This window comes from Danio rerio, chromosome 17, assembly GCF_049306965.1.
Source record: "Danio rerio strain Tuebingen ecotype United States chromosome 17, GRCz12tu, whole genome shotgun sequence".
Lineage (NCBI taxonomy): Eukaryota > Metazoa > Chordata > Actinopteri > Cypriniformes > Danionidae > Danio > Danio rerio.
Genome location: NC_133192.1, coordinates 18,603,449 through 18,625,591, shown reverse-complemented (window position 1 = coordinate 18,625,591; position 22,143 = coordinate 18,603,449). Strand labels below are relative to the sequence as shown.

Below are 22,143 nucleotides of genomic sequence, written 5' to 3'. Positions count from 1 at the left end.
TGGACCGGGAGAATGCTCTCGTTCGCTCAGAATCGCTGGTCACAGCAGGAGGAACCCTCATCGACTCGATCAGAAAGTCTCTGAAGCGAAAAGGATAGCGTCTGCTGCGCCAGGTGAGCTTATATACTCAGTTGATTGCTTATGCCGCTCACCTGCGCAGGCTTGCGCTGCCAATTCATTCTTAATTGGCCCGTTCAATACTCTTTCAGACGAGTAGCTTCTGAACCGAACCTCCCAATGCGTGGATTTTACAATCAAATCCACTTATAGTGCTGAAGTTCCCCCCGAAGGGGAATGACAATGTTCATCTTTGCTTGATATGAGCTATAAAGTTCGTAGTGCTATACACAGCCATCATCTTTCCATCAGCGTCTGTCATGGCAGACTGTAGTTCTGTGAAGGGCACCTAGTGGCAAACGCCAGTTTTGTTCTCAGGAGTCGAGAGGCCAATCGGTCAGAAAGTGTCCTGCATCCTCTCACATGTGATTGACATTTTGAGAGCTCTTTCTCTGTAATGGTCTCCTCCCCAAAGCATGCCGGATTTAATGGCTCCTCTAACGACACTACTTTTCTCCATTCGTGAGCCTCTGACAGCTGTACGCATGAACACGTCTCTGTCCGAAAAAATAAAAATAAAACACTGTCTGTCTCTGCATGCAGCAGAGAAATGGCATTAGCCAAATATTGTAATTATGACCCGATAACAATCTCTGTCCCCGGTGCTATTTGACTAATAATGATGTTTTCATTAAGATTTCATAATTTCAGCACGTTAACTATCTCGCACATGGCCCTGCTTTCTGTGGGATTCTCCATTATGGAGGAGATTAAGTACCTTTGCCCCCCCTGAGGATTTTCATTAAATATCTGGACAGATAAGGTTTGTTTTGAAAGGAGTGCTGTGACCAGACAGAAACTGGTGGAAATGTGCTTCTGCGCTCGGGTTTTTGTTCACAGTTTCTAGATGATAGGCTGTGGAAGCTTTAGAGGAGCACGTCTTGAAACAAATACAAAGGGATGAATAAATGGTATTGGGTGTTTTAATCTCTGTTGGGTTTTCTGAAAGGCTGGTATTGATTGTGCGTGTGCTACTGTAGGTGGCCAGCAGTATGTCTTCTGATATTGCAGTTTAATTATTGTACACCGTGTACTGTAATGAACACATAACTTTTTGGAGGCAAATCAATTTATTTTCTTGGCCAAGAATCTGGCGAAGAGGATAGTTTTTTTTCTGTAACTTTATATTATGGCCTGGGAAAAAAAAAATTATAACTAAATGAAATTGCAAAAATTAAACGTTTTATTTCAGCTAACTGACAAATAAATATTCATCAATTTATTTTGTTTAAATATGAAAGTAATACATCTGAAAAAAAGAAAATTAAATTTAATATTCCCTGAGAAAAAAATAAATAAACAAAAAAATAAGATTACTGCAGTTTTAACCAAAAACTCAAAACAGAATATTCTGATCCTGAAACATAACCAGCTGCCAAGAAAATATTAATTTTATTTCTACTATTTATAAAGCTAAAATTAAGACTAAAACTTTTTCATGCAAGTAATTATTTCTTTATTTATGAAGTAATTTAAAGATGTGATTATTGCAATAAAATTGTCATAATTTCATGTTTCAGATCATTCGATATTGATAATTATTAAATATTTTATAACCATCCAGTTAGGAATATAAGGATTTTTTAAAAACTTTATTTTAGTTTACCAACATTACTAAAGCAAATAGTTTTAATAGTCAAAAACAAATGTCACGTGTGTATGTGTGCGCCGCTTGCACATGTTCATGCGGTGCATCATACAAGTCACACTCCTCCATTGGAAATGACGAACTGACACTCCAAGATTATTGGCATTGCTTTCAAGGCGTGCGCTCAACAGCCACATTTTAATATTAATATGTAATATAATTTATTGGCAATGGTGTTTGGTCAATAAATATTGATACCGATTTTATCTTCCAGCCCTGCACTATTACTGTATTATAGTATTTTATTGTAATTTGCATATTTACTAAAATAAACTAGTGAGCAGTGAGTTTTTTTATAAACCATCTAACCCCAGACTTTGCAAAAATGCCAAATGTTTAAATATGAATTATATTTAATTACATATTTTTAAATTTATATTACTTACTTTTTAATATAAATATATTATTATTAGAGCAAATATAATAACAATTCCAGAAAAGTGATATTCATTCATTATCTCATTATGAAATTAAATTGATTAATTATCATATTATCTATTTTTTTGTGATTTTTTTTTTAACTTTATTGATTAGATAGCCAAAAATATTTCCTCTTTTTCTTCATATTTTCCACTCTGCACTATTTTGCTGATCATAATGTCAGCATGAGGGCTTCACTCCTATTAAGCATTTAGAGCTGAAGATGACTGTACAGTGTAGAATCTGGCAGGAACGTGGAGCGGTGTCTTCAGTAAAAACAACACCCTGTTTAATTAATAATTGATCAGTACTCTCTCTAGGCACTTTTAACTGTGTGTGTGGATCTCAGGGATGCGGTTACCGCTCTGAGTCCAGCAGGAGGAGACAGATCAGGTGTCGAGGAGCTGTTTGAAGGGCCAGAAACAGCAGCCAGGCTCTGGGGAGAAATAATGTATCTGCTGAGGTGTGGACATGAGCTTCACTGAGGGATAACACTCGGGGTTGTTCTCTGAAAGACTCTTGGAGATTTGCTTGAGTTATATTGAGCAACTGATGGACTTCGATGAGATTTGGAGTTTAGTGGAGGATTTTGATCAAATGCATTCACTTTATTTTACACAGACAAAGCCCTAATGGTATAGTTCACATGAAAATGAAAACTTTCTTTATTTTTTACTTTTTCCAAACCTGTTTTATTTCATTTCTTCTTTTGAACACATAGAAACGTTTTTGAGGAAAGCTGAAAAAAGGTTACCAATAACCATCGACCTCCATAGTATTTATTTTATTTTTTTTTTACAAAAGGAAGCCAATAGTTAAAGGTTTTAAGCTTTCTTCATTATAGATTTTTAACCACTAGAGTAAATGGCATGCATTCAAACATTTTTGGGTGAACTATCATTCATTCATTCATTTTCTACCACTTTTTCCGGGGCCTGGTCGCGGAGGCAGCAGTCTTAGGAGAGAACCGCGGGCCTTCTCCCGGTGGGACATGCCTGCAACACTTCCCTATGTAGGCATCCAGGAGGCATCTGAAACAGATGCCTGAGCCACCTCAGCTTACTTCTCTCGATGTGGAGGAGCAGCGGCTCTACTCTGAGCTCCTTCCGAGTGTCAGAGCTCCTCACCCAGTCTATAAGGGTGCGCACTGCCACCCTTCGAAGGAAACTAATTTCATCCGCTTGTGTCCGGGATCTTGTCCTTTCGGTCATGACCCAAAGCTCATGACCATAGGTGAGAGTAGGATTGTAGATTGACCAGTAAATTGAAAGCTTTGCCTTTATAGGCTCAGCTCCTTCTAGTACATCAATCGCATTACTGCTGCTACTCCGCCTGTCCATCTCATGTTCCATCCTTCCCTCATTCATAAACAAAATCCCTAGATACTTAAACTCCTCCACCTGGGGTAAGGACTCTCCTCCAACCTGGAGATGGCAAACCACCTTTTTCCGGTGGAGCACCATGGCGCAGCCAGGGCCCCACCCTGGAGCCAGGCCTGGGGTTGGGGCTCGTATGAGAGTGCCTGGTGGCTGGGGTTTTTTCCCACGAAACCCGGCCGGGCTTAGCCCAAAGGAGCAACGTGGGACCATCTTCCTGCAGGCCCTTCACCTACAGGGGGAGCTGTAAGGGGCCGGTGCATTGTGGAACGGGTGGTGATTGAAGGTTAGGACCACATCAACCCGGTTAGGATCATGACAACCCGATCGAGAAACTGGCTCTTGGGTGAACGCTCTTAAAAAAAAAAAAAAAACGGATAAGATCCATGCTGTTGTTTTGTTGAAATTTACATAAAAATAGATATTATAGATATGATAGATATAGAAGTATATTTTAACATGTACAAGCTGCCGTTATTTTGATATAATTAAGTTTCTCAGTTCTTTTTAATTATTATTAAGTATTAAGTACTATTAATATTATTTGAGTTTGTTTTCATTTAATATTTCGATTTTATTTATTTAGATTTCATTATTGTAAAATATTAGTTATTGTAATAGTCATCTTTAGTATAGTATAGCTATTTTCATTTTAATACTTTTTGTTTCATTGCTTGTATTTTAGTTTATTAAATGTAAATATGAAAAAAAAACATGAATTTAAGTTCTTGGAAACTAACTGAAAAATAAATAGTTTTTCTACATTTATTTTATAAATTAAATGCATAATCAGTTCAAAACCAGCGCACCTGAAGTAAAATCCCTGTCTCCCCATCAATCACTTATCAATCCCAACACCATCAGTACTTGCTCTAAATTTATTGTTGTTTGTTGTAATTTTTTGTACACTTTTACATGGTAAACCAAACATGTAAAAAGCAGCGTTTATTTTATTTTAAAATCAGAAGAAATCTCTTCAGTAGTTAGCAAAACACATACAGATCAGAGGTCTGTGATATCTGTTGAGCATCTGTGAGTTTCCACATAAATTTTTGTGAGTGCTAGAGAAACTCCTTGACCCTGTTGGTGTGGTCCAGTAATCTCCACAGGCTAAACATTAAGCTCTTTTTTTTTTTCCTGTTCCGTCTAGCCAAATATTAATAGACTTGAGAATCTCTTGAGCACTGTGGGATTTGCGAGTAGCCAAGTACATTGAACTGCCAGTTTTTGACACATGGATGATACGCCATCCTCCTCTGCTGGACAAAACTCTTTCCCAATATTTATCCCGTCATCTTCCATTAGGCTGCATTTTCATATAATCTGAGTCATCTCTCTGACTGCAGAGAAATATTCAAATTTTGGGTCATTCTGCAATTGCATGTATTTGGTGTCCAAAGTCATTATTTCTTTAAGTTTTTGTTTTTGGAATATTCATTTAATCATTCATTTTCTTTTTAACTTAGTCCCTTTATTAATCTGGGGTTGCCACAGCGGAATGAACCGCCAGCTTCTCCAGCACGTTTTTACGCAGCGGATGCCCTTCCAGCCGCAATCCATCTCTGGGAAACATCCACAAACACTCATTCGCACAAACACACACACAAACACACTATGGACAATTTAGTCTACCCACCTGTATTGCATGTCTTTGGACTATAAGGGAAACCGGAGCACCCAGAGAAAACCCACGCGAACGCAGGAAGAACATGCAAACTCCACACAGAAATGCCAACTGACCCAGCCGGGGCTCGAACCAGCGACCTTCTTGCTGTGAGGCAACAGCACTACCTACTGCGCCACTGCGTCACCTTTTTGGAATATTATAATTGTATTTATTTGTCATATTTAGACATTTATTATCACGTACAATAGAGGAGGCATTTAAGCAGTTTAACAAGAGGAGGCAATACACACAAGGAATGCTACTGTGATGCTGTATAGAATGGAAGTGCTAGAATGAGGAGGGGAAGAGTATTTTTCTTTTATAGAGAGAAGAATGTTTCTACAGGTGGTTTGTCAAGCCCACTCACCTATGTGAAGCACTTTTCATAAATGTACATTGTAGTTTTTGTTAAAGTATCTGATGTAAATGTGCAAAATGGGTGCAAGTGTCAGTTAGTTTCAGAGAGTTTGTCAAACCTACTTACCTGTGTGAGGCACACTCAAAATTTCATTTTGTTCTGAGGTTGTCTTATGTTGTGGTGGAGGGGAGAGAAAAGCTGGTCTTGGTTTTGGTCACACTTGGTTCAGTTGTTCCCAGAGAAATGGCTTTTTAGTTGTCATTTAAATGGTATTAGTGAATCAGAAGTCCGTGTGGGAAAGGGAAGATCATTGAAAAGGTTTTGTCACACATCGTCTTGGATCACAATATGTCACAGGCCATGGTAATATTGTATTTTTTTATTTTATTTTTTTGCAAAACATGATTTTCAGAGTATTTCTTTTCTATCATGTATTGTTTGTTGTAATCAAATATTTTATTTTATTTTCCTTTCCTTTGTATTTAGTTTAGTTATTGAAAAAGACATATTCATCATTTTCTAATTCAATGATTTTAAATAGTTTAAAAACAATAGGCTACTGTTTGCTCATGTTAGTTGACATTAGTTAATGGAAATAAAGTTGTAGATTGTTAGTTCATGTTAACTCACACTGCATTAACTAATGTAAACAAGCATGAATTTGGATTTTAATAATGCATTAGTGGGCAGCACCGTGGCACAGTAGGTAGCACAATCGCCTCACAGCATGAAGGTAGCTGCTTTGAGCCACAGCTGGGTCAGCATTTCTGTGTTGAGTTTGCATGTTCTCCTCGTGTTCGTGTGGGTTTCCTCCGGGTGCTCCGGTTTCCCCCACGTATCAAAAAACATGTGGTATAGGTGAATTGAATGAGCTAAATTGGCCGTAGTGTATGAGTGTGAATGAGTGAGTGGATGTTTCCCAGTGATGGGATGCAGCTGGAAGAGCATCCGCTGCGTAAAACAGTTTTCAAGTGCAACTTTTTGATACATTGACAACCTTTTAAAGGACACATAAACCCTTGCAGATTTTATTTATTTTTCTCTATTATGTAATACCTTGGTAATCGCGGTGGCGCAGTAGGAAGTACTGTTTCCTCACAGCAAGAAGGTCGCTAGTTCGAGCCTCGGCTGGGTCAGTTGGCGTTTCTGTGTGGAGTTTGCATGTTCTCTCCGCATTTGCGTAAGTTTCCTCTGGGTGCTCCTGTTTCCCCAGCAGTCCAAAGACATGCAGTACGTGTCAATAGGGTAGGCTTAATTGTCCGTAGTGTATGAGTGTGAATAAGTGTGTATGGATGTTTCCCAGAGATGGGTTGCAGCTGGAAGGGTATTTGCTGCGTAAAACATATGCTGGATAAGTTGGCGGTTCATTCCGCTGTGGTGACCCCAGATTAATAAAGGGACTAAGCTGAAAAGAAAATGAATGAATGAATGTAATGGCTTTAATTCATGCAAACCCACATATTTTTATTCATTTTCTTGTTATTGTTAATTTTTTTTCCCCTCTGTGTGATATCTTAATACTTAAAAGATATAATTGTCATATTTCCCAGTTATTGTACAAGTTTGACAATTAAAAAATAAATAAAATAGGATACCAGAAATAATTATTTTAATAGGTTTTTATTTTCATATTTGCCATTTTTGCATCCGCAGTTATAGAATCACCATTTTGTTGTTCATCAGCTGCACCAAAGTCTCATGCATTTCCAATGGAATCAGTCAGTTTATTTATTTATTTATTTATTTATAACCTTGAGTGTATTACCATGTGAAGTTTATCAGAGGCACTGCAGAAACAGGCATGATGAGAAAATCCACAACCCTGCAGACTCCCTTAGTCCAGTGCAAAACAGCTCAAGACATCTTTACCTGCTCTGTTAAAACACAAACTACATCCACTAATGCTGATGGCTGAGGTGGAGCATAGACTTGGACGTGTGACTGTTTTGTCAACATTTGGGCCGAAAATCTATCGACCTCACAATGGCCCAAATGAAGCGCTGATAAATCAATGGTGTCATTAGTGTTACGGTCCTCCTCTGGCCACCTGATGTAAATGATGTTCACTGTTGGTTTGGAGGATATGTGTGTGTTATGTGTGCATCTCTGTGGCTTGGTGATTAATGGACTGGGGACCATAGAGACCTAGAGTGAACTGATTTCCATGAGTGTGGATGCAGTAGATTATCTACTCTGAATCCCAATGACCAATGGGAGCTTAGCATGCAGTCACTAACACTTGAAGTCAGTTTGATGTCGGAATTTGTTTTTCTCTTAATACACAAGAAGACATTTGTTCTCAAAATTGATCTACCAACTTTGAAATGATTTAATTGCTCAGTTGACTTTTTTCAGATTTAATTTTTTATTATAGATGATATTCATGATTTGAGGACAGTGGCTCAGTGGTTTGCACTGTGACCTTACAGCAAGATGGTCACTGGCTTGAGTTACTGTGCGTTCACACCAAAAGCGGTGAGAGCATCTAAGGTCCTTCAGCTCCGGTGGCAAGAGCGTCAAAATTCGCAACATTGATCTCGTATTTAAATGGGCCATTGTAGCGCATCAGTTACATTCCTGCATAAAACATGCTTTCTACCATAAAAATGTTGCACATTTTTTTTTATCAAATTCATTTAACAATGGAAGATCAAGTTGCATGTGGTGTGGCTTTGCTCCACTTGATAATCCAATGCGTCTATTTGTCTGAAATATCCTGAAGCAGCAATACTGTTTTGTACTGTCGCATGAGATTCCCGTTTTTTTTTACTATAAAATAAATATATAACATTAATGTACATCGGTAACTCGCTTATTTAATGCATGTTCCTGTAAGAAAACATTGTAAATACTGGAAATCCGGCGACAACAATAATCAAACCCTTGGGAACAACTGTGGTCGGAACCAAAAATCACAGGTCTATGTTCTCCTCTCAAGCGGTGGATTTCTACATTCTGATTGCTTGCCGCTGAACCGCATCATAGCTTATTGCCATAAAGGTGATTTGATTTAAACTCTTCTGCGCGCCTACATGAATGATTTCCAGCTACTTTGATGCTCTAGCCGCTTTCGGTGTGAACGTATGGTTACAGGTCTTGCGCTCCCGCAAGGTTTCATTCTGCACCCGACCACTCCCGCTGTACTGTATATTCAGCCATTGGTTTCCAAAATCGTACGTTTAAATTGGGTTTTTAAATTGGGTTTTTAAATTGGGTTTAAATTACCAACTACTACCAGCTACTGTATGATGCATGAAAAAGACTCTCACATCAAATTTGACTGATGTGGGTTTTCTAACAGTAAACTGACTATTTTCTACTGCAAACTGAAAGACAGCGCACCTTCACTTGTATCTCTCATGTTAGTAAATGCTCTGAAGACTTTAATGCCGATGATAGATGCACAGACTGTGGGGAAAAAAAGGCATATGCAGTAAACACTGGTCCATGCGTTCATCATGTGTAACAGTTGTGAGCACTGGCTGTACCGGAGCTCAATAAGAATGAGGAAATCCCAGATATGCTGTTCCGAAATAATGTTGGGACTGAAGCGCTGTATTGTTAGACCGCCTGCTCCTATTCAAATTACACCAGAGTTACCGACCGCTACCGCATTTTATTCGCCAATTTATTTCCACGACGCAAAAAATCTGTTCCGGTCCCACGGCTCTCGTGGTATGCAGACCTCTAGTTCGAGTCCTGGCCGGGCCAGTTGCTATTTCTGTGTGGAGTTTGCATGTTCTCCTTATGTTCGCATGGGTTTGCTCCAGGTGCTTTGGTTTCCCCCAGAGTTCAAAGACATGTGCTATTGGAGAATTGAATGAACTGAAATTGGCCTTAGTGTATAAGTGCTTGTGTGAATGCGCTAGTGTATGGATGTTTCCCAGTACTGACTTGTGGCTGGAAAAGCATCCACTGATTAAAACATATGCTGGAATAGTTGGCAGTTCATTCCACAGTGGCAACCCCTCATAAGGCACTACGCTGAAGGAAATTCAATGAATAATATTCATGATCCAATTAAATTATGATGGAAAAATTTAAGATATGTCCTATTGTTGTTATTTGTCATTATTATTATTATTATTATTATTATTATTTACTTAGAAAAATCCCTTACCCCAGTAAAATTTTTCTTCTTAGTTTGATGTTTTGTGTATAGACAACAATGCAGTCAATACGATTTCCTTTCACACAGATCCAGGTAAAAAGATGAAAAATACTGTATTATGCATGGAAGCATCACAAACAGAGTGTATGGTCCATTATTATGTTGATTTTCAAACACTTTTGAGTGCCAATGGAGTGGACACAAAATATGAGTAAACATGGTCACCATTTTTCAATCATGTTTTGATAGTTCACAAGAAGATGATAATGATTAAATTTTTTATTTTTTTTTAAGTTTGTTTGTTGTACAGTTTGAAACATGTGGTAGGAGTTAGCATTTACAGGCTACAAAACTCTGTCATACAAAATAAATGGCGCAAAACTCACACTACACATCCTCTGAAGGAATGTAATGAGCAAATGCTTAATGTAATGTGTTTTTATATAACGCATTTATCCCCCAAAGCGCTTTACAATCATGAGAGGGGTCTCACCACACCACCACTAATCAAACATCAAACAGATCACACCAAACACAATAATGATAGATATTGACCTTTATTGCAATGATTAAGTTGTTGGTGGCTACGAGCCACAAAATCACAACAAATTGGCCTAAAACACTAAATGGCATAGTTTCTTTAGTTATTTGTTGCTACTTTCTCAGCATGTTGTTGGCTTGCTGTTGTCTGATGTTTTTTAACGAGTTATGACTAGTTATTAGAGAGACACACTCACTATTGCAGATTTAAAAAGTGAAAGTAAAATGACTATTTTGTTTTATGTTTCTTCTTTGGGGTATTACAGTCATTGCAGCAATCACAGTTGTCTGAAACAGCTTCTCTTGGACTGAACACAATTAGATGGTTATTTAATTATTGCGACAGGCCTCTTTGTGGCATGTTATAGGTTTGACAAAAATTATTTTATCCCCAGTTTGAGGAATGTGCAATTTTTAAAAAAGATAACCAATGTTAGAAGATGCATGCATGGTCATATTGCAGGACGACGATGCAAAGCGATATCAAAGAAAGCTTTATTTTCACACATTAACACCACTAAAAGTCTTTGAGATGTGCTGGAGTAGTCTTTTCAGTTGGGTAAATCCTCTCCAAAAACAAATAAATCTAAATGCCACTTTAAATGCAGCCTCTGCATCATCTGTGGAGGATCTCATAGATCAGGCATATGGTTAAAGTTTGAGGAGCTTAAACAGACTTGATGTTGATGGATTGTGGGGCACTGCAACTTCTTGAATCATGACTCAGACGTGCTACACAAACACTGTGAACATTAGTGCATACGGTATATGCCTCAACGAGGGAAATGATCTCATTGATGATCTCATCAGATTTATGGCTTCAAACGCGCAGCACTTTGAGTGTTTTGCTGCCCACTCTGCCTTTTGAAGTGCGTCATCTTGTTTCATTTGGTCTGATCTTGAGTGGTCAGTTTTTTGGAAAGCTTCCATAATTCATAGAGTTGAGTTTATTTTGATTTCAAGAAGCTCTAATAGCATTTATCTCCTCTTTTGTAGCACGAGAAGAGAATGTGGCCACTTTCCGAGGCTCGGAGTTCTTCTGCTACGACTTATCTCAGAATCCCATCCAGAGCAGCAGTGATGAGATCACGTTGTCCTTCAAGACCTGGCAAAGAAATGGGCTTATCCTCCACACGGGCAAATCAGCGGACTACGTCAACCTGGCCTTGAAAGATGGGGCTGTTTCATTGGTCATCAACTTGGGTTCCGGAGCCTTCGAGGCCATTGTCGAACCTGTCAATGGCAAATTCAATGACAACTCTTGGCATGATGTGAAGGTCACGCGCAACCTCAGACAGGTAACGCTAAAAATACAAAATAAAAGTGTTTTATTGATGCCATTCAGAGCTAAATGCTTCAAAATATTGGTTAAATTTAAGTTAGATCTTTTTTTGAGTTCTCCGAAATGCTAACGTAACTGTTTCTTCTCTGAGTTCTTCTACCTTGCCTCATGTTTTGCCTCCTCAGGCAGTTACCTATGTCTGAAGCTATCAGAAGTGTGATGGCTTCAAGAGGCTGTCTCTCTCACCCGTCTAGATATTCACCTCGCTTCTCCAAATAGTCTGTCTTATCAGGGCAACGGGGAGAGGCTCCATCCAACCTCAACCGTTCCATTTACTCACAGCCAATCTTTGTTGAACTGTTAAATCACTCCGCCGCTGCATTTTAAAATATGTAAATAGTTTGGGTGGTTTTGCCCCTCAGGAGTGAAAGGATGTTGCTTTTGCGCGGGAGTGTGTGTGGAGGCGCGAGTGCCCACAAGCATAAGCTATTTTTGCTCTGATCCACTTGGACTGTCACTTTTTTTCCCGCTTTGTTTAATAGCTGTTTTACTATTACGCCAAGAACATGCATTAGAATTACCTTATACAATTGCCTGAGGAAAGTCGAAACAATATGAATCACAACAAAGTGCCAGCTAGATAGAGGTCAGCAGTTGTGGTTGTAGTAGAAAGCGGCATGTTATGAAACATTACATTGGAAGGCAGGGGTGTAATGGATAATGGTGAATTTGTGATTCGTCGGATCACAACTCGCGGTTCGAAACGCACATAACCCACGGATTAGTAATTTTTTACTTGTACTTGTAGATTAATCCTTAATTTGTAAGGATTGCGGAGAGATCACCTCTCGGGGCGTTCAAATCACATGTATGGAGGCATTTAAGCTATCCTGTAAAAACTACTGATGGTAAAAGAAGACGTTGTGGTTGGTTATTTGGGATGTGGTGGGTTTCTTAGTTTATTAAAGGTGTTTTCGTCACTACCTGTTTAGCCTGTATTAATGCATTCAGTGTAAGCTGCACGATTATCATTAAAAGATCGGTATCTCAACACTCATGCAGCATAAATTATAAATGATGGTGATCTTTATTAATCCTAAGAGATTTCAGTCTTTTGAGTTAGTTATGAATTTACAAAACAGTCAAATAATGGTGGTTTGGCGGTATGGGTTGCGCATAGGGAGGTTTGGCTCTTTAATGTTTATTGCCACCCTTTGATTGAAAATACAGGAGAAATACATAAATTACCTTCACGCCATGATAACAGGATAGAATTGTAAAATACAGGAGAATCCCGGGAAAAACAGGAGGGTTGACGGGTATGGCTTATGGTAAAGATTAAAATCACCATCATGCGCTTAAAAGTTGTAGGCAGCAATTACATTATTTAACTAATAGGTGGCAGCCATCAAAAATATGCCACTAAATAATTCTTCAAAAAATGACACATCTAGCAATGAAACATGAAGTTTAATGTGAATAACTGAATCATTTATTGAAAATGAGTTTCAAAATAAATATATTGTACAAATTATAATGTTAGATATCTGCATTTAGCGTGATCAGAAACAGTAGTAGAAACAGTGAATTTTTCACAGTGCTGAATATTTTACAATTTATTTTTATTCAACTGATTATTTCTTTATTTTATTTTATGAAACCAAAAGTCTTTCAGTGCTGTTTTTGTAATAAATGGAAAGCAAAATACATTTGTTTCCTACTCTTTTTGGCTGATCTGAAAAAGGTCCAATCCGAATCGTGAGATTTGTGATCTGTTACACCACTATTAGAAGGGATCTAAAAAAAAAATAAAATCTAGATGTATTTTAGTTAGGGAAAAATACTGTCTGTGTTCTTTTTCAAGTGAGTATGCGCTCTAATATTTTGAACAGAAGCCAGAGAAATTTTGGAGAATGTGGCTATGATCCTTTTTCTTTTCCACCTTTTCTTACTCACTCATATGCTTTGCTTGTCTATGGATAACATTTGTTCAGATCCAAACTAACCACTCATGAACCATTAACTAATTTACTAAACAGAACCTAAACTAATCATAACTTCATTTGCGTTTATTCCATTTTATTAACAACCCTTTTGTTCATTGTTTAATTTCCTTTCTTCCCCCTTTTCTCAAAGCATTCAGGTATTGGACACGCTATGGTAAACAAACTACATTGTCTGGTAGATATCATTCTTATTGTCCTTTTTTGGGTTTACCGTGTGTTTTCCTGGCCCTCTTTCTTCTTTTTTGGGGTTTCATGGCATCATAAAAAATAGACAGTCTGGGGTTTGTATTTCGGGGATTTCCTTTTCAGTTCAAATTGTCTTCATCCCATTTTTCGCCACAGCTTCACCGCCATTTCCCTTCTTTGAACTTCCTCTGTGGCCCTTTTTTTAAGTTTTGAAGGCTTAGTCTTTTTTAAAAAGCCCTTGTTTTTTGTTTTATTTTCCAAGTCAAATACTGACAGAAACTGGCAGAAGCTTTCCAAAATGGGAAAAGTGTCAAAAACAACAGCATACAAAGTGCAAGAATAAAAAAAGCTACTTCAGCAATGGAGCTCTGACAGTTGATTCCAGTTGTTTGCGCATGCCATGCTGACCTGTCCTTGTGTTACTAACACCAAAACTCTTGTGTGAGCAGCCCACCATCTGCCCAGTGTCCTGTCTTGTCTGTATCGTGGTGAAGGTCATGACTTCCTGTGTCTTCCCTCATTACCTCTCATGGCTTTTGCTCTGTTCTGGTGTGCTGCTTCCTTTAGCATGTTGTGTCTGATTCCATGTTTTTTTGCATGCTTCCATGTTTGCAGTGGTTGTATACCTCACTGTTAACCCTTTTATTAGGAAAAAAACATGTAAAATCTGTGTTGCATGCTTTTTTTGGTAGCATTAGCTAGGGGTGTGCGTTTAGTTTCTGATAAGTATATGATAATAACATTTATTTAAGCTGACATATTTTAGTGCCAATAACTTTGCAAAAAAAAACAATCAAACACTTCCTGAGAATCCAGAACATCAAGTGCATGTTGAAGCCTATTTGAAGGCAGTTAGAATGGGAAGTTATGAAAGCAATACATTTACTTGTTGTTGTTGTAATTTACAGGGAATGATAAAATAGATTGTTCACACAAAAATAAAAAATTCACTCTTCACAAAACCTGTTTGAGGTAATTCTTCTGTTAAACACAGAGAAGATAGTTTTTAAAAATGCAGGTAGTTGGTACCCATTGACTTACATAATATTTTTTCTTCTACTATGGTAGTCTATAGGTGCCACAGCCAGCATTCTTCAAAATATCATCTTTTGTGTTCAACAGAAGAACGAAACTCATAAAGGTGTAAAACCATGAGGAGGAGTAAATGATGAGGTCATTTTCATATTCGGGTGAACTATGCCTTCAACTACATAACACAAGTAATCAGCTTGTGAGCAAAATGTCATTTAATTTTATAAAACACTTCAAAAATGAAGTTAGCGTTCAAGTTAATGTTGCTTGAATTGCATTTTACACATAATACAGTCATCCTTTGCCTGTTCCAAATAAAGTTGGCACAAATATTTCTGTCTCAAAGCAACACTGCTGTGTTGTTTGCAGAATTAATCTTGGTTTGAATTAATCATTTGAGTGAGAAACTGCATTTCCATTGCCCTTCAAATTGCACAAACTGAAATTAACATTATGTATTTGTTTATGTTTGGTTCCGTCCCAAAATGAATGTTACTCTCCTTCCTTTTGACCTATTACACTTGGGCTCATAACACAGCAAATTGAAAATCTTTCTAATATACCACATAACACGCTGACCCACATAAAAGTCACATGACGATTTTTAAAGATACTTGTATGCATTTATTTGTAGAAATTGGATTCCTTGGGCATGATGCACGAGGCACTACAAGGGACATTATTGAATTGTACAACTTAAAAAAGTTGATCTGTTCAGCCGGAAATTTGAATCCATGAGTCCTCTGTACAGTTACTTTACAGAAGTGCCTCATACTGGGTCTCTCCCAAATATAAAAGCCTTTCCTTTCATTAATGCCTGAATAATGTGCCTACGTCTTGTTTGCATTCAAAATAATTGCTAGTGGCTGTGATATAAATTCCATAAACTGACCAACATCCGCCATAATGATTTTCCGAATGAGTTATCGGGGAAAGAAAAAGTTAAAAACACTTAAGCCGCTTTTCCACTATCAGGCTGAATGCTTCTGTTTGCTAAACTGCTTCATTTCGGGCCTATTCGGTTCAGTTAGCATGGAAACCATTTCATTTTCTATGGTGAAGCTGATAGTAGAACTCTTTGGAATGTAATACAGATGTGTCAATCATTGCTTTGGTAACATAAGTGTAATGCAATCAGCCATATGAAACATAAGATATTTCTATTTTTGGGACTCCTTTTTTCTGATATTTACGTTATATATAGGGATATTTACTCTTTAGAATGTAATACACATGCGTCAGTGTTACATCTATTCCATTCAATGGTCATGGGGGAATGAAGAGAAAAACATTATGCCAGTTGTAATTATTGCTACCATTTGCAATAGATGAGGAACAACAAGACGCCAAAGTGCTATTTAGATAAACTTGCTTATTATAAACAAGCTGTGTTTTTTTTAAATATTTATGGAAAAATAAAGTTTCACACAAAATGAGTTAAAAATAAGACAATGATTTCATCAAAAATAATTAACCAAGTTTAACAGACATAAGGAGGACAAAGCGGAGGGACTGTGCCAAAGAAAAGAATATTACAAAAATCAACTAACTAAGCCAATAAACTCTTCCCCTAGAACTACAAAATAAAACAAAAATTAAACCTTCAACGTGTGAGACATCGTATCTTACTTGCATCTCCTCCATCTAGAATAATACACTGATAAGAAGTTCACACTCCAGTTCTCAAGAGTTTGAAAAAACATTTTAATTTACATGGCAAACAAAGCACACCAACAAAAGTTAATCAAACAGTGATTGATCAAAGCAAAAGGAGAAGAAACACTCAAGTTCACATTAAACGCCGGCTATCCCAAACTGATCGCAACTGCAGCGCAACGATTGGAGCTATTCTTTATTTGCTTCATCAGTCCATGTCCCGGATAACTGACATCCAATACAGCCAACCTGCGTGTCCTATAAACGCAAAATGAAACCAGCAAAAGCGAAACAACAGTCCCCAAACTGTATAACGTCATAGACTTAACAGTTAGTCATTGCCTTGGTAACATAAATGTAACGTAAACAGCAATATGGACGATAATTAGATATGTTTAAAAAAATAAATAAATAAAAAAAAACATGAAACATTTACTCTTTAAAATGTAAAACAAATGTGTCAATCCTTGTCTTGGTTACATAAGTGTAATGTAAACAGCAATATGGACGATAATTAGATATGTCTAAAAAAAAAAAAAAAAAAAAAACATGAAACATTTACTCTTTAAAATGTAAAACAAATGTGTCAATCCTTGTCTTGGTTACATAAGTGTAATGTAATCAGCAATATGGGCGATAATCAATTATTTCAGTTTTGAGTACCCTTTTTTCTGATATGTACTTTGTTAAATAAAAAAAGACATAAAGCGCTCTTTCCTCTAGCTAGCTATGGAGAAAGAATTATAAACATAGTTTTTTGGTTTCTAAATTAATTGGCTTTTTTGAATAAATAATTTGAATGAATGATTCAATTACTTATTAATGCATGGCTTTCCGGCACCAATTGGTAATTTTATGACAGGCCTCAACCATCCCAAAAAATACTAAGATTTGTGTCAAAATCGCACACCCCTAGTTTTAGCATTATGAATGCATGCTAATATTTCTGTCTACTAACCCAGTGTTGCACAGAATTTCAAATAAATCAAGCACAAGCAATTTGTCTGTAGTTTGTCACATAACACTAATCCCTCAAAACTAACCAGAATACCATTTCTGACACCATCAAGGATAAAGAAAATATGCCGGCAAATATTTTCTTTACCTGTCCTTTGTAAAGTCCACCAACACTAGACAAGAACGGCCTACTCAAAGTCTTGAAGTGCAGGTACACAATCAAAGACAGACCACAACCAGCAAGACGAAGCAAACCTATTCCTGGTAGAATCGCCATCACAACCTTGACGCTCATGAATGGATTTTTCCCTCTTCTTTTTTTTTGTCGTTCCTCTCAATCAGGTGACGATATCTGTGGATGGCATCCTGACCACGACAGGCTACACGCAGGAAGACTATACAATGCTGGGATCAGATGACTTTTTCTATGTCGGTGGATCTCCGAGTACAGCAGACTTACCTGGGTCGCCCGTCAGCAACAACTTTATGGGTTGCCTGAAAGAGGTAGGTTGTCAAACTCCATTGCAATTTTTCGTCTACATGCATCATATCAGAGTGTCCTTGTCTGGACTGGGAGGGAACAAGTTTGAATAGACCATAGTCTGAGCAGAATAATAGATTCAGTACAGCTTATCTTGTGAAAAAGATAGAGCAGACATCATAACCTGTGGTGTGTTTCTCTAATGAAATCCACTGGAGTTATACAGGTTTTTTTTCTTTTTTTTTTTTTTTGGGCTTGACGCAAAATTGTTTCAGGCGTATTTAATTTGACTTTTCAATTGTGATGATTCATTTGATTAAGGTTTCAGAGGACAGAGAAGAAGATGAGGTGATTGAATGAGATGAGACTTTGCATAATCATATGCATCAGGCTCAGAAAGGGAACTCCGAAGAGATTGTTTTGAACAATTGGACGTGTAGACATCTGTGACTCTCCATCGGAAGAATCTTTAAAGATAACAAATCATGTTTTACCATTAAACTATTGTTATTCAATGTATATTTTAAAATAAAACAATATACTGAACATATTAATTTAAAAAATACACCTGGCAAGGTTTTACATGCAGGATATAGAAGTGGCCACTCATACACACTGATATTTATTGAAAACGGAATAAAAAGCAGTTGTTGACTTGTTAAAAAAATAGTTTGATTATGAAACATATTTTATAAAGTATAGTTTCAAATGATATAAGAAAATGTTACTATACAATATTTCAAGGGAAATGTTTAAGAAAGTGTCTCCTGGAAGAATTTTAGAATATTTATCACTAACTAAATTGATAGATCTTATATTTTAAGTATTGTTATTATCAGTATAATGCCAGTTTATTAAGAAGCTGCTATGTTTGTAAATTATGTATTGAATATTTATTAACCTTATTTATTGCCATGATTATAGCTGATGCTGCTGATTTGGTTAGATGGTTTGATTTTTAATAAAAAAAAGCATACAAAATAAACAAACAAACAGTATAAATGCATAAATAAATGTATAGAATTAAAGAATAAAAAAAAAAAAAAAATCAAATAATCAAATAAAAATAATTATTAAAATAAATAAATATTGAACTTAATTCATAACTTTTCATCTTACTAAGTATGTTTAATACTTTTAAATAATAAAATGTAGTGCTGGACTGAGAAAAGGGTAAAGCCTAGTGGTTTCAATGAAATGGTTAAACTATATAACTAGTTAAAATAGTTCAACTTGATTTTGATCATAACACAAAACTGACTCATAAAAATTAAAACTAATATATAACAATAATGAGAAAAACTGTATCTTTTATGAAAGTGCATATTATGTTAGTAGTCAAAAACACTTTGGTAACACTTTAGTTTAAGTAGTAATTCTCACTATTAACTATAGACTTATTACCTGTCTGGATTTTTATTAGTACTTATAAAGTGCATATTTCCACCAGTGATGATACACAGCCACATCGCACTGCTAAAAGTGTGATATTGTGTTTATACAACAGATTGACGGCATATTCGTGTATATAAAGTATTTGAATGATTCTAACATAATGTCTGAAGTGTTGACAAAACAGGTAATTTTGCTGACATTATTAGATTATAAGGCTGAAAGGCATGAAATTCCATCAGTCGACAGATTTCTCTGTTGCAATCAGTTTACAACAATTAACCCAGAAAAAGCCAAAGCAACGCAATCACCAGAGTACTGTTGTGTTTGTGATAAGAAAAACGCTAAAAGAGACGCTAAACACATGCGGGCATTTCTACTTTCTTTCTGTTTACTGAACTTGTCTGCCGTAGTGAAAACTTTACTTTAGCATTACCACAACATACAAAAGAGAGAGAGATCAACTTAGAAAGTGACTTACCAGTTTAATAATGATTTGATCAGCTGTATTTTAAAATTGTGCTGGGTTTCTCCTCCTCTAAGGGTTTATTATCTCTATCGTTTTCTTTCGGATGGACAACGTCAGCCATCGTTGGTCTGCTCAGAATGGCAGGCTAATGGCCGCTTTCGCAGTGTCTCACAGAAATTATAAATATTTTAAAATAGGCACTATATTTGTAAATAAACTGCATAGTTGCAATCTAAACAGCCACATTCTCGACTAAAAAAGCCTCAAAAGTACATTGCCCAACAGCAGCAATATTTGTCAAGCTGTAGAGTATCCTCAGCTTTTTGCTGTATTTGGGTGGAGTAATACACAAGGGTGAAGGGTGAAAAGGGGGTATGAGTGCTGTTACTGGCAGAATATTGCACGGCTATCAGCCAATCAGATTTAAGAATTAGACAGAACTGTTGTATTTTATATATATATATATATATATATATATATATATATATATATATATATATATATATATATATATATATATATATATATATATATATATACACTGTGAGCTGGCTGGTCTTTCCCAGAAAGATTGGGAAAAGGGTTTTGGGAGAGTTATTACAAACTACAAGACACGTCGTCACCATTTGTTGTCGAACTAACAGTTGGAGGGGCGTGGTTAAATATGTGAGCCACGCCCAGTACCTCAGACAGACGTAATCTGACAATCTGTCTAAAAGCAAACAGAAAGAGATTTTGCAGATTTAGGTTTTACATTACAAGAACAAACTATTTTTTTCTTAATGACAGGCAAAGATGATTTATTCACCACAAACTAGCAATGTGAGCTAACAAAATTCTAAGGTTAGTTTTGATTTCATTTGCAATTTACTATCAATAATTGTACCTATAAAACAAAGTGTGACCAAAGTTGCATTAATGAATTCATTTATTATGTTTAATTCATTTAGTTTCTTTCAATCTAAGCAGATTTCAAGAAATTCTCCATCACTCCGAGAGCCATTATACGCTGTTTGCGGAAGTCAGATGCTAATTTCTTTGATCAGCTGTTCGTTTCCACATTTCTCAGTTGTCAGGTTTTGGATTACATTATCAGCAAATGGACTAATCTTTAATTTAGCTGGAAATAGGCAATTACTCTGGTGTGCGGCTGCCGGTGAGATCCTCCATTAATTCATTCGGAACAAACAGCAGACAACAGAACCTCCTCTTCGCAAGTGAGCTCTACAACAGCTTGCTATCTTTTAATGACCCGCCATCAAGCTATCACTGCCGTTTCCATCACAGACCAACCCTCCTATCGCATGGCTAAAAACCTGCAACATCGGCGTTTGTGCAAAAAAAAAAAAAAAACACATTTCTTTTGCTCTTTGCTGTGCTGAGTTCGAATAAACTGCTAGCCATGTCAGAGATTACAGTAATCAGCCTCATATGTGCTGCAGTATAGCGAATGCTTACATAACACTGCTGCGTTAGGTGGCTAAATAGAATGCTAAGAGCGGCTCAAGACGAGATATCTGAACTTGTATACATTCTTCAACCACCCAAGAGTGGCCGTAATTATAATTACTTCAGACTCTTCTCGCTTTCTCTTACTCTGAGCTTAATAATGAAAAGACATTTTTACTGTATGTGCTTCTCTGCTTCAAGGCAAGGTGCGGCAGATGAATAGGGTGAAAAAGTTAACTAATATCACTATACTTCACCAGGATTGCATTAATAGATTTTTTTAAGCTTTCCAAAAGGTTATATTTAAATATGAAAATTCTGTAATATTTAGTGAGATACGGATTGAATTGTGTACATTTCTAGCACAGAAAGATGAGCATTAAATGAAGTTACTGTTTATCTTATAATTATTTTAAACACAGCAGACTCAAATGTTTTAGTTAAAGAATTTTCAGTGTCTCTTTTTATCACTTTGTAAGTAAATTAATACTTCAATCAGCAATAAATAAATAAATAAATGAATAATAATAGTAATAATAATATTCAAAAAACAGCATATTTTTAAATATAAAAATATTATAAACTTATAAAAAAATAAATATTGTTTAACATAAATGTTACCTTTTTATTGACTTTTATTTTTATTTATTTATTTTTATTTATTTTATTTATATTAATTCATATTTACATCATGTCATTTATTATGTTTATGGAAAGACATAAGAGAAGATAAAAAATTATATAATTAACTAAAGAGTTAAAAATATTAAGATTAACTGGATGAATATCTTAAAATTAATATTAATAAAACTATATGGAAGTAAATAATCTAAAAGCACAACTGAAATTGAAGTCGTATACAACAGGAGATATTCATTCATTCATTTATTCATTACCCTTTTTAATTTGGGGTCGCCACAGCGGAATGAACTGCCAATTTATTTAGCATAAGTTTTACGCAGTGAATGCCCTTCCAGCTGCAACCAATCACTGGGAA

General features: G+C 36.3%; 1 protein-coding gene across 25 annotated transcripts in view; it reads left to right on the top strand.

The window, feature by feature from the left end:
* Positions 1–22,143, top strand: part of nrxn3a (neurexin 3a) — a 546,951-nt gene that overhangs the window by 90,186 nt on the left and 434,622 nt on the right. For 16 of the 25 annotated variants that reach the window (XR_002455904.3, XM_073927387.1, XM_073927388.1 and 13 more), the window contains 2 exons: positions 11,233–11,534; positions 17,698–17,859. Coding sequence is in view for 24 of the 25 variants with exons in the window: in XM_073927387.1 (XP_073783488.1) it covers positions 11,233–11,534; positions 17,698–17,859 (464 nt within the window). In the remaining variant the exon portion in view is untranslated. Of the gene's footprint in view, positions 1–11,232; positions 11,535–13,654; positions 13,700–17,697; positions 17,860–22,143 lie in introns of all 25 variants that reach the window. The other 9 variants (XM_021467201.3, XM_021467198.3, NM_001430850.1 and 6 more) reach the window with 2 other exon arrangements.